Below are 14,333 nucleotides of genomic sequence, written 5' to 3' on the forward strand. Positions count from 1 at the left end.
GCACTGTTGTTGTCACAAACCTTCAGTACAGCTTTTTTATTAAAATAGTTCCTAAAACAGTAGCTGTCCGTTTTTTTTACCCTCAATTTGAGCTAGCAACTTGTAATGTCATTGTGCATACATATATCAATAAAGTAGTCTACTTCTGCAGATTTGAGTTAGGGTTAAGCTGTGTGTCATGTCGAGGGATAAATTAAGTCACTGAAGAATAAATTAAGAACATGTTTCAACATGTTTTTTACTTCATATTTCCTGGATGCAAAGCTTTCTATCACAATTAGTTAAGCAACTTAAGCAAAACTTATGCGGAAGCATCTGGCACACTTTACCCCACAGGTGTCATTTTGGTAAAAGTGCTTCATTTGATAATCCATGCTTAATCTTTTGTCAAATGTAACATGATATACTGTATGTGCAACCTATTTTTGCATATTTGTAAGTATGTTTAAATATTTTGGAAAAAAAATACATATTGATATGCAAAAATAAACAAATAAATTAGGTTGTTTTTTTTGTTTGTTTTTTTTTTACAATAAAAATGTTGCTTTAGGGCATCATGGTGCTGGCTGGCCTAGTGATTGATACTGATGATTGATCTACCGACCTTCTCACTACTAGCCCTTGAATTGCAAGTTATCTTGCCATAGTTTTTATATCTTGGGCTTTGTGTAGTCACTATAGGGCCGCCTAGAGAAATAAAGGTCTCACCCAGGACTGATAGCACTGGACCTGAGGGAGACTTATCACTTAGCTCATTCACACCCCTCAGCTCTACTACATTTCACTCACAATCATCTGTCCCCGGGGCCCTGTACGCCCCTTTCTTTTCACACTCAGTCTGAGGTGAGATAGCCAGTCAAAGTCTTTAAGAGGTTTTCTGTCATCAATTTTAGAGTGATGATAATAAAGACAAATAATGTGCAAAAAGAGGGGAGGTTTGAAAGGCAGTGAGGAAATACTTGTTGATGGTCTAACAGAAAGATTCTTTCTGTAATTCATTAGGGTTAGATACTTGCATTTATTTTCTTTTCATTTTTCAAAGAAAACTGGTTCAGACATTTTGATTAAGAAATAATTGGTGGATTTGCCGAAGCCAGAACCAGGTTTAGACAACAGACAACAGCCCTTAATAGCAAGTAAACTATCCGTGAGCACAACTGTGTATTGAGATTTGTTTTGTCTGGGCGAGTTAAACAACTCCCAGAGTCGTCCAAAGGCAAAAACTCTGTGGTGTACCTTTTTGAAGTAAATCTCATCTATGTATTTGTATATGTGTATTCAGTTTGATACAGGATGGAACAGACCTGAGACCAAGCAGCAGAACCAGTATAATGTTGAATCCAGGTCGCTTTGACTTTGAGGTGTCGGATTGTTTTCTTCTGGGCTGTCCTCTTGGATTGGTGCTAGCCATGAGACGCACTGTGCTTCCCACTGTCCAGGGTTGGTGTAGAAATTCTCCTATCACTGACCAGAACACATTGTCCTCCTGATACAATGGCAGACATACCCATTAGATTGTCCTCCTCCTCAGTCATATTTACAATTAAGTTAGTCATTTCTATCCTTTCTTTTTATCCTGCAGTGTCTCAGCTCCGGCCTGCATGTTCACAGATCTTCAACCTGTTTTATCCCTCTGACCCGTCGGCCTCTAGACTGGAGCCCTTGCTACACTCCGAATTCCACAAACTGCCTCCGTTCCCTGTGCCTCGCTACCAGCGCTACCCTCTGGGAGACGGCCGCTCCACCCTTATCGGTTAGTGAGATATCCTGTTGAGAATCAATTAAACTGTTCACCGATAAACCACATGCACAAATAAAGCACAATATTCACTCATTTGTTCCTTTTATTATGTTTCATAATTACTTTGTCACAGTAATGCGCTTATCTTGGGCTGCCACATTATGTGCTATTTTGAGGAACGATTCTTGTTCGGTCGTTCACAATGTTTTCTTGGGAAGAAACTACAGTCTTTCTTTCTGGATTTTTCCGGTGACAGATAACCGCTAACCTGAGAAAAGCTGTGCCTTACATAATTTTACTCTGTGTCAGATTCCCTGGAGCTTTACCAAGTTCTGCAGGCTGGTGTCTCGCCCTGTAATGAGGTCCTGATTTATTTAGAGCATATTTTATCCTGCTTTGCAGACATATTTAATTGGTGTATGTCATCCATTTTAGGCTCATCCTATATTCTAGACTAGGCCTAGAACTAGAAGTAACGAAGTAAACGGAGAAGCGAAACGAACTGAAACAAATACAATCAACAAAAATAAACATACTTAGATGAGAACACTGATTTAACATAATGAACTGAAATAATGAAAAGTAAACATCTGAAAATCTTGAAGATTTCCACGAGAAACAAAAAAATCAACTCCTAATATTCTGTGTAAATAAGCCGTTTTAAAGATCATTTGACAGGAAAGCAAATATATACGGTGTTAGCTGTGCAATCTTCCTGAAAAAAAGGGATTATAACTCTCATCAGCACAATGCAACAGAGAGAGGCATCAGCCATTTAGAGGGAAGAGTCTGTTTCTCACAGGAAATGTGACACTGACTTTTAATTATATCAAGTCTCACTCTGCTGATCATAGACGAAGAATGTCACAATATTTGTTAGATACTGAGGCGTGGATGTGTCTAATTTAATGCATGCACTCACACACCACTCACACATGCTCTGTTTTAATGCAGTGGTTAATAATTGCTAATGGAGTATCTCTGGAACGGCCTCCCATGTGTAAGGTTTTTTCATTATGAATCATAACAGATTTACTCTGTGGGCCTTTAATGTAAGAAATGTATCTTATATCAATCTGTTTTCCTGTTTATGCTGTTCCTGTGCATTCGGATTGATTTATTTCATTTGGCGTCCGGAAAATCCGGAGCCATTCATTTCAAGTAGTTGAAAACTGGGGAGTGAGATTCTAAAGCCGTATGTGGAGCAACATCACAGAGGTCTTTTTCTCATTACGCTGAAGAGCAGCATGATTCTTTCCACTGAACTCCGTATTCCTCTCCATATTGCCTTCAGCCCCTCATGCCCAAAGCTCATACACCACCTCGGCCTCATCTCAAAGGTCTCTCTTGTGTTATTCTACAGCACAGTAAATGCTCTATCCTGCCGTGTCTTAGTCTTCAATCTTCTCTGAGTCGTCCCGATTACTTTCAAGTCCAATAAGCCTGTATTTTGAGCTCAATTGACCTTTCTTATTGCGCTCTAGTGTATGTTTGAATGTTTTTCCTGTCTAAAAGTTAAGTGATGCATCCCTACCATCATGTCTCTGTCTGACCTTCAGCCAAGGTTCCAGACTAAAACTATCTCCTAAAGTGTTTTAAATATTATATAATCACTCAATATAGATGGATATTCGGAAGTGCGGTCTTGCTCTGACTGAAGTGCATATACAATTGAAGAGTTCAGATGCAAAAGCCTCTAAGTGCCAATTGAAATTTTCTTCTAGAATGATCATTTTTATCAAGCTTGTATATTTAAGTTCAGTGATTTCACTTAAATGGCAATGATAATTACCTATTAATTGCTATTTAAGTGAAATTACTGAACTTAAATATACAAGTTTGATAAAAATCATGAGTAAAGAAGAAAATTTCAAATGGCATTTAGAGGCTTTTGCATCTGAACTCTTCAATTCCTTTTTACGCACTGCAGTTCATTAAATGTATAGTGTGTGTTAGTGTTCTTCAAGTGAATACCAAGGGGTGAAAACTCAGTTCATGAGAGCCACAGCCTTGCAGAGTTTAGTTTAAACCCTAATTAAACGCACTAGCTAATCAAGTCCTTAAGGCATATTTGAAAACACAAAAGAGATGGAAGGGATGAGTTGTGTACATCTGGTGTATAGTGTATTGCTGTTTAACCTGAAATCACTGACATGTTTTATGAGAAAGATTGTACCAAACATATGCTTGCCATTTTAATTCAAAATAATACAATTGTCTATCTTTAAAGGGTTAGTTCACCTAAAAATGAAATTTCTGTCAGTATTTACTCACCCTCATGTTGTTCCAACCCCGTAAGACCTTCGTTCATCTTCGCAACACAAATTAAGATATTTAAGATATTAAGATCGCTCCTGCATACTAGTCCATAGGCTTCTTGAGGGACTGGCTCTTGCTGGCATTGAAAAGTCATTAAAGACATCGTTAAAATAGTCCAAGTGACTACAGTGGCTCAATTTTAACTTTATCAAATGACGAGAACACTTTTTGTGCGCAAAAACAAACAAAAATAACGACTTTATTTCAACTATTCACTTCCTTCTCTATGGGCCTGTAGTCAGTTAACGTAGTGTGATTGCGTAAAGCTACGTCACACGTAGGCTCACTATTGGCTGACGCTGGTCATGTGTGTGATGTGTGTGACGTACAATAACAGAAGCTTACGCTATTAAACTAGTAACCTGACTCACGCAGAGGTAGAAATAAACGAATAGTTGAAATAAAGTTGTTATTTTTGTTGTTTTTTTGCGCACAAAAGTGTTCTCGTCGTTTGATAAACTTAAGATTGAGCCCCTGTAGTCACTTGGACTATTTTAAACGATGTCTTTAATGACTTTTCGAGGACAGCAAGTCATTCCCTCAAGAAGCCTATGGACTAGTATGCAGGAGCAATCTTAATATCTTAAATATCTTAATTTGTGTTGCGAAGATGAACGAAGGTCTTACGGGGTTGGAACAACATGAGGGTGAGTAAATACTGACAGAATTTTCATTTTTGGGTGAACTAACCCTTTAAGTTACATGTTGGTAAATGTAGGTCTCTGTATCATCTGTTGTTGATTCATTTAAAAAAAATTGCAATTCGGATATCTCGGGTCCACTGTGTTTGTTCATTTAAGCCATATAGAACAGAATGATGCAGAATAGGAAAATTCACATACAGAAGACCTCCTCATTAACATGAATCAGTGAAAATGTGTCACATTGTATAGAAACATAAATTTCAGGATTCTTTGGGTAGAAAGGGGTTCTAAAGAGTAGAATATATTCGAAATATATATATTTTTTGCAATGCTGTAAAAGTCACTTTTACTGTCACTTTTGATCAATTTAAGCGTAATTGCCCTTGATGGTAGTAAAATGTACCTGTAATTTTGAATAGCATTTATATTTAGTTTTGCACTTGCAACCATTTTGGTCACATTCTGGAACACTGTCACTTTCACAGACTCAGTTTCACTCTCTGTTCCCTACATTTATCCCCTATCTCGTACTCTCTCTGTTGCTCATGTCTCACTTGTCAATTATAATCGAATGGATGACTCATGAACATTGAAGTGGCTATTTAATTATATATTTTTGGTTATCCCCTTTGATGTATTAGCACTGCATTTGTGTACTCTTGCTGCACACAAGTCAAGTGTTTGTTCATTTGTCAAACTAATCTCTCACTTAAATGTTTTCAACAGTGTCTTTATCGCAACAGAATATGTTTGCTATATGCATGCTTCATCTTGGTAAGGCTGAGTAGGATTGTTGTAAAAAGCCCATCGCTCACATACATAGATGGCTTTGGTAACGCTAATGAACTGTATCGTAAATGCGATCAGTCTCCCTGTCCGTTCCTCCTGTCTGCATAAAGAGCAGTCTTGTTTCCTGTATTCATCCTGGATTGGTGTAATAGTGCTGTCTGATTCCAGTCCACGCTTTCTGAAGAGAGAGCTCCTGTGAATTTGTATTCTGCGTCTGGCTCTGGGGCCTTTAGTGACATGAGAAATTAAGCAGAGCAGCCATGCAACCTGCGCCCTACAAAAACTCCTTGGAAAAGGTCAAGCTGAATGACTGTAGGGGTTAACTCTACAAAAACATACCTAGATAGTATAGGAGAGCAGAGCGCTTGGCTCTCTGGAGCTTTGCAGATTTGTGGCTATGGTTGGAGCGGGCATAAGCACATTCTGAACACGCCTTAGCCCACCTCTCAGAGATGTCAGCATAACTGGAAAGCAATAAAATGGTAGGAGCTTGTTCTGATGACCAGCACTGATAGGGCTGCCCCTGTTTAGAATTCACACACAGCCTCAGGATTGTGCTCCCTGTCCACCAGTTCTCCATCCGGCTCATCTCCTAGCCCTCTGTTTCCCCTTTTCCTGACCCCTGTTACCAGGGTTGTTGCAATCATTATAACTCGTCCCATCTCCTTTTTTGTAAGATTTCCACCAGCAGAAAAATATTATATATTTATATTAAAGGTGCATTGCGCAACATTTCATGTTAAAAATACCCTTTTTTCGAACCCATACATGCTTAAACAATTGCCTTGAATTGGGTTGAATAGAGCCTCTATATAGTCCTGTACAGGTGAAATTTGAGACTGGGCGTGACATCATGCGCCTTCACGCTCCTGGCTGTGTCTGGCAGGTTTGTGTATTCGCCGCCATCAGCGTGAAGACAACACGAGCGACAAAACTTCTTGTCAACTATCGACAAAAGTAGAAGATGGATTCAAAGAGACCAGCTTGTAGTTCATTCCAAATACCAGCGCAAACTCCACATAAGACCAAGAAAATCTAAGAAAAATAAAGCTTTTGTCTAGTTCCAAAGTCAACATCTGGAAGGCTTTCAACAAATGGAGAGATCTCTGGTCTGCTCTATGGCTCAAACAGGATCCTATACAAAGTAATAACTTATATTGTTCATGAACATGTTTCCATAATAATACAATCATAATAAGTGGATACAGTAAGCACATAAAACAGTTCAACATGGAGATAGATGGAAGTTTTCTACTACCCCCGTGTTCCCCTTGCACATAAGTGTGTAATTTACTCAAATGTCTTTCCTTTCATACATTTAAAATTAGTTGCAGATTTATAACTTTATTACCTCTGAAGACATTATGATTGCAACAAAAGATTTGTACGGCTGATGCTCCTTTGGTTATGAACAGCTCGTACAAGAACGATCCATGAGCATGCATATCTTTTGTTGCAGTTTCGCTTGTCGCCAGAGGGGGCATAGTTCTGCATAAACTCAGAGACTTGCGCAATGCACCTTTAATATATCAATATTGTCAGCCTTTCAGAAAATCAGTTTACTCGACCATAATAAAAAATAATATTAGTGCCGTGCCATGATATTATATATACTACTTCAGATGCAAAAGCCGCTAAAAGTCTCCGTGATGAGTTTGTCCGAAAATGTTTCAAGATCGCCCAAAATGTCCGGAATTCGGCTTTTGCGTTCTACAGTCGCCATTCATTATGTTTACTGTGGCGAGCAGGACGAGTGAGGGCCGTTTGGAGAACGACGCGAGGCTGGTTGTGTGATTACTGATGAGCGACACCTGTGAGACGTAAGTTACCGGTCTCGTTCTCACGGAGGAGTGGGAATTTTCTTAGCAATGTTAAAATGCATATCAACCGATAAATATGTAGGAGGAAGTGAAAAAGGTAAATTGCAGATTTCTCTCATCTCAGGGGAAAATGAGAGAGTGTTGCACAACCATTCAATAGTATAACGTCGTCAACCTCATAATGCCTGTTATAAGGCTAAAGAAAATCGGTACAGTGGCAATGACAGAATTTCGCGAGCAGAATTATGTCTTGTCCAAAGAGGTGGACAAGATTGTTGTGTGTCCGTGGCAACCATGTCACGCTTGTGAAAAGAGGCTGATATAATGTATAATGTGTCCTCCCCCTCACTTTTCGGATTGTTCCTACGCTCCTGACATCCAACCATCCCCACCCCCCACATTTCAGTGACTTTCATTATAATTGAAGCCCTGGCCATTTGTGAGCCAATGGCAAATGAGAGAGAAGCCAGTTGCTAGAATGACATAAGAGAGGTGATCTTTACTACCTGTAGTGGTCAGTGGTACACAGCTGCCAAGGTCACACACAGATATTCAAGCTCACACATATGCATGTGGTTGTGCCATTAATGGGGGCCATAATGGGATGTTTTCTGCACAGGCTGCTGCACTAATGAAAACAGATTCAATTTTGCCCCTGTGAGAAATAACAGGCCATGTGTGCATGAGGCAGCAGGCATGTAAAAGGACAGATTAGCCAGGACGGTTACTTAAAGAATGTCATTCTGTATTGTCAAAGGGGGAGAAAAAAGATCGCTGTCAGGAGGAATTTAGATCCCTTGCACAAACATAGTTTGACGTTATGGTGAGTTATATTGAGAGTGAAAGGAGGCTTTTGTTGTTTGGTTGTGCAGTGGCTGAGGGTTTTATAAATTCAATTTAAACAGGCTCTTCTGGGGTCATGATGTGGTGTTGTCTATAATCAATCCAATTCTCTTTATTTCTGTCTTTCTCACACACAAATGCAAACACACATTTATGTGAATTCAAATTTACAGTCTTTCCTTTAAATCAAAGAAAATCTCTAAGAATGTTTGCCCAACTGATGAATCATTCTGATTCATTTTATATAATTATTTAAAAAATAATAATAATAAATAAATTATATATATATATACTTTGTATATATACTGTATATGTGTGTGTGTGTGTGTGTGTGTGTATATATGTATGTATATATATATATATATATATATATATACAGTATATACAGTATATATATATATATATATATGAAGAGTTCAAATGCAAAAGCCTCTAAGTGCCATTTGAAATTTTGTTCTAGAATGACCAATTTTATCAAGCTTGTGTATTTAAGTTTAGTGATTTCACTTAAATGACAAGTAATTGGTAATCTTCATTGCCATTTAAGTGAAATTACTGAACTTAAATATACAAGCTTGATAAAAATGATAATTTTAGAAGAAAATTTAAAATAGCACTTAGAGGCTTTTGCATCTGAACTCTTCATATATATATATATATACAGTATGAGTATGTGTATATATTTATATATATATATATATATATATATATATATATATATATATATATATATATATATATAAAATGTATGTATGCATTTACGTGTGTGTGTGTGTGTGTGTGTGTGTGTGTGTGTGTGTGTGTGTGTGTGTGTGTGCGTGTGTGTGTGTGTGTGTGTGTGTGAATGTGTGTATATGAAAAGTAATATGGAGGTTTGTTTAATTTGTGGTTTAATTTTGTTTCACTCCATCAGTCACCCTAGGCTGTTTGTTCTGCCTGAGGTATTGATTTGATATTAGTACCAGAGGCTGATATTGTACTGAAGCCAAAATGGTTATATCGTTCCAACCCTAATCTGTCTACATTTCGAACTTTCACTATCATGATCTGTTTTCCCTCCAGTCAACGACATCAACAGCTACCCTGACGTGTTCCTTCCCGGTAGTACAGTTCCAGTGGGCACTTCGCAATCCTCCTCTCTCCAGACGGAACACGGCACAGGTGGGCGGGTGGGCGTTGAGGTCCGCAGGTCCAGTTTGACCAGCATGGACAGCCAGTTATCAGGCTGCTTGGAGAGCAGGCTGAGCACCATCATCGCCAACAGTGAGTGGGCCGTGGGTGGGCGAGCTTCGGGTACAAAATTAAACTCTAAGTTTATCTAAAGCTCTTTTATCTTTTCATCAGACCTACTCTTTACTTCATACTTCACAAACCTAAAATAATTAGAGATGCTTTTTGCTCTCCAGCCAAGCAATGCAGTGTTTAGAGCTCGCTATGCTGCCAAAAGACCTGCCGCAGTGTGTTTAACCCTGTTTAAGTTGAAGTATCTCAGCTGCAGAGAAAGGACATAGTGGCAGTTATTAGTCCAATACATGGACGTTTTATTTACTGTACACTGCTTTATACTGACAAGACCTGGTTCACTATTATGAGAAGTATTTAAAGGAGCTGTATGTAAGAAATGTATTTCAAATAATCATAAAATGGCCGTGATATGTCACTAGACATTAAGAAATCATGTTCATTTCAAATACTTATATCACTGACAACTGTAGTCCAGCCAGGATTTTGTCATTTAAAAAGTGAAGTTGCAGCCCTCAACTGATGTTGATGTTGTCATGTTGTGTTTTGGTCTGATGCTCCACCCTCCACCGATCTACCAATCACAAAGTCAGTAGTGTTGCAGCATCCGGGTTGCCAGCTCTGCTCTAGTTACCACAGCTGCAGTTACAAAAATGTTGGATCTTGAAGCCTATCTGGCAACCTCGAGTCAGGGGATACAGGAGGGGATACACTACTCTATAGTAATTTGAAAGTGATTGCAGTACCATTTTTGGCCACAATCTCACATACGGCTCCTTTAACAATACAATAGAGGCGAGTGTGCCTGTTGAGCATTATTAATAAAAACAGACTTAAAAGTGGGGAAACAATAAATAAACCTTACTGACCCCAACATTTTGAACTAAACTGTGTAAATGTGTGTGTGTGATAGTCTCCAGCACATGGTGGGGGTCTAAGCGGTTGGATTATTCTCTGTACTGCCCGGACGTCCTGACAGCGTTTCCCACAGTGGCTCTTCCTCACCTGTTCCACGCTTCCTACTGGGAATCAACCGATGTGGTCGCCTTTATTCTGCGACAGGTACATTCACAGCAATTTACAGCCAAGCCCCTTTTTGTTTTATTGTGCATCTTTAGGTTCAAAGAAATGTAAATATCTTTTCAAAGTCCCTGACTTGCTCTCCTCATGCCAGAGAAATCAAATTAGTACAACATTACAAGATTGAAGTAAGAAAGATTTTAGATACTCTGTTCTCAGAGTTTCTGTCTGTCCCCTTACTTCCTCTTGGTCTTTTGTGCTGGATATTTCAATTCACCCAACAGGCTGTATCTGATTCTAATATGCCTTTTTTATTTTTATCAGTCAAACCTCTGGCTGAAAGACAAATAAATGTAGCACATCCTTCACTTTCAGAATTTTGAAGATCAAATCACCAATGTACTTCGCATTGCAGGCTTCATTTCAGAGTGTCAAATGCAAATGGCACCTCTTATTAAATTCATTCTTAAGAAGATGTCTCGGCATAGGTGAAGAGGAAGTAGTCAATTTAGGCAAATCATAGACCAATCTATCTTTCTGAATGCAGTCCCTTCATAATTGTCTTTGCCTGCATGAAAGAGCTGACAAGAGTTCCAGCTGCAGTGTTCGTTTTAGGTGTCACGCGCCAGATTAGATCGTTTAGTATGAAAATTATTATTTTTTTTATCCATTTAGGGTCACTTCAAGCTACGTGGCACAATGACGTATTTTCAGTTAGTTGGCAAGGCAACAATTCCAAATTTAAGTTTTGAATCTAATATTTATTAAGGTTTATTTAAGTCAGAGAAAAAAAATAATGGTAATTTAGTTCAAAATAAAACATGTTGACATGTAACTTGCAAGTTTGACGTGATGTGATTTCTATGCAGCATCACTAAAATCTCATTGTTCCTACCTTCTCCACATAGCTGTATATTAAACAAATAAATTACATTCTGATTGGCTGTCATTTGAACACAAAAATGATCATTTGGATCTTGTCTTATAATGAATCTGGTTTAGGATTCATTGTCACCTGTATTCAGTTAGCGCATTCCCTGACAGTCTGCATGTAAACAACTTCATCAAAGTCAAAGATTGACATAATTGATGTCCTCAAATGCAGCTTTTTTCTTACATTCAGCAAATCGTCAAGCCTTAAGAGTAACACGAAAGACTGGTAAACATGATCCTCTTGATATGGTTCAAATGTTGCAGCAACAAAGACGTTTCATCTACACCCGAATCCACTGGGTGAAGTTTTTCGTGAAATACCAGAGGTCATAAAAACGCTTTTGATTGTTGGTGTATTTCTTATAGAAGCAAGTCATGTTGCTGCAGGAAACAGAAAAAAATACAAAATTTGAGACCTGTATTTCATTTGACGTTTTTATTCCTGCCCTTTGATTCAATCAGACCTGTTCAGTTGCAGCATTTAAATAACGTTTTGCTGTTTATCCTTGAGGAAAATAGCATTTCTTATTATCTGCGCTTGGATGGAAAAGGATTACAGCTTGACTCGTCATTCCTTAAGAAAAAAGGACAATATTGCTGACTCATAGTTGGATTTAATACATTACACATTTTTGAACTGAACCAACACTGACCTGACTTGAGTTGAATAATTGCAATATTATACTTTTAGAGCTGCTTTAAATTCATATTTGATGAGGTTTGCATCATTGATTCTGTTGATTTCCTTATAATTGTGAAGCTGCTTTGTATAAAGCACTGTCTATAACAATAGATGATTTAACATTTTATGGTCCATTTTGAATAATTTCTATCCAAGTATAATGTTTAAAACTGCTACTGCATCTGGCTTAACCAGTGGCGTACATTTAGGGTGGGATTATATGTTTGTCCAACCAAGGGCAAGCGGGGAACGTATTACCTATTGAAAAACAAATGCAATTGCTCTGTGGGGTTTCTAGTGCCGCAGAAATGTCCTATTTCACCTTTAATCTTCCTTAGAGGTTGAACAGCCTCTTGATGACAGTAATGGTTGGTTGCTAATAACTTTGTGATTGATTGACAGGTGATGCACTGTGACTATGCGAAAGCCCAAGAGACAGACAACTCTGACTCCGCCCCCTTCTCCCCTTCAAGCCCAAGAGAGAAGTGGCTACGCAGACGCACACACGTCAAACTTAGGGTAAGGACAAACACGGCCATGCTGACAAAAAACGCACCCTCACATGCATTGGAAGATCTCCAATCACCATTAAGCTTTGTTCTTCAGACCAGGCCTGCTGAAGACGATGACTTTATTATAAGTGTCTGTTTTGATTAATTGTAGAATCTGCTAAGTAAGGCTAGCCATCCGTTAGATGTCAATGTGATTGAAGTATCTGTTTGCAGCAGTGTCATATATTTAGAGGTAAAATTTTACCCTTAGAATTGATTTTCAGAAGCTAATATGTGGAAATATTTTTTTATAGCCTTATAAATTGCACTACATGATATTGGTACTATATTGCTTATCGGCTGATAGGTTTTTTTATTGTAGCTATAAATTTTGGATCCTTATTGCAATTCACAAAATGCATTTAGAAAATAGAGAGGGTAAATTTCCATTTCTTGCCAATATATACTTTATATTTAATATTTTATTTTTAGAATATTATCAGCCATAATAACATAAAAACAGGGCTGTCAAACGATTAATCGCGATTAATCGTATCAAAAATACAAGTTTTGTGTTTACATAGTATATGTGGGTGCGATGTGTATAATTATTTTGTATATATATATAAATACACACACATGCATGTATATTTAAGAAAAAAAAGATTATTTATATAAAAAATATTTAGATTTATATATAATATAAATCTATATACAGTATATACATAAAAATATTTTGTTAAATATATACAGGCATGTGTGTGTATTTATATATGTATATAAAATAATTATACACAGTGCACCCACATATAGTATGTAAACACAAACATTTATTTTGGATGCGATTAATCGTGATTAATCATTTGACAGCCCTACATAAAAATATATATCATCTTATCGATGCGGCACAATTTTAAGGTCAGTGCTGAATTTTAAATTAATTGGCTTGTTTCAATGTCAAATTGTAAGGTATACGTCTGCTGTCAATGTAGATTTGGTGTAATAGATTGGTGTTTCGATTGGGGACATTTTTTGGCCCTTACCTTTGAATATTCAGAGCGTTTACAGTATGTCCCTTTCAATGGCATCCAACAGCACCCCAAGCCCTGACTAATTTCAAGCTCTGGTCATACACACACACTCATATCACTCAAGTAAAAATGTGGAGTCCTGACATTATAGAAGGAGTAAATATATCCCCTCTCTGCCAATGCTTTGAGATTCTCAAAAGCGGCACAATGGCTCAGTGTGTGTGGGCAGAAATCTGTGCTTTACAAAAATAAGCATCACAGTCGACCTAGATTTAGGGCTCGGAGGCACATCAACACAATTACCTAATAGTGTGTTTCTAAACTAGTGCTTGTGCAGGCTTACTAGTCTATGTGTTAGGCTTCAAACCCCCCATAACAAAGACCAGTTCTTCCGAGTCCTTCACTGAAATTAAGTATAGCTCACAGAAACACTTCTGTGTGTTATCACGGCTACCTTTTCTTTTCACCGGGAATGGTGTTTTGATCACTCAGGACCTTGATCTGAAATTGCATGTATTTCTTCCGCCCGCTGAGCCCTTCTCAATGCGCTGATGGCCTCAATAGAGTTTGATCAGAGCTCTTGCTTGCCTTTCAAAGGTGTTTCAATGCAGTCGTGTTGTTTTCGATAGACTCTCCTGATTCTGTTTTGAGAATGTCTTTATCCACTTGTGCATTTGTGTATATACTGTATGCAGCATAATTTTGGCTCAGTGAACGACCTGCGAGGCATAAAGTCGACACCTACCCGACAACAGTCAATAGCAACATGCTTCAATGT

General features: G+C 38.0%; 1 protein-coding gene across 3 annotated transcripts in view; it reads left to right on the plus strand.

Annotated features, from left to right (window-relative positions):
* pitpnm3 (PITPNM family member 3) overlaps positions 1 to 14,333 on the plus strand; it is an 80,659-nt gene that overhangs the window by 56,736 nt on the left and 9,590 nt on the right. For all 3 annotated transcript variants that reach the window (XM_039671157.2, XM_039671158.2, XM_039671159.2), the window contains exons 9-13: positions 1,283 to 1,440; positions 1,583 to 1,753; positions 9,219 to 9,419; positions 10,312 to 10,460; positions 12,436 to 12,552. In XM_039671157.2, the coding sequence (XP_039527091.1) occupies positions 1,283 to 1,440; positions 1,583 to 1,753; positions 9,219 to 9,419; positions 10,312 to 10,460; positions 12,436 to 12,552 (796 nt within the window). The remainder of the gene's footprint in view (positions 1 to 1,282; positions 1,441 to 1,582; positions 1,754 to 9,218; positions 9,420 to 10,311; positions 10,461 to 12,435; positions 12,553 to 14,333) is intronic.

Source organism: Pimephales promelas, chromosome 16 (genome assembly GCF_988280905.1).
Source record: "Pimephales promelas chromosome 16, fPimPro1.hap1.1, whole genome shotgun sequence".
NCBI lineage: Eukaryota > Metazoa > Chordata > Actinopteri > Cypriniformes > Leuciscidae > Pimephales > Pimephales promelas.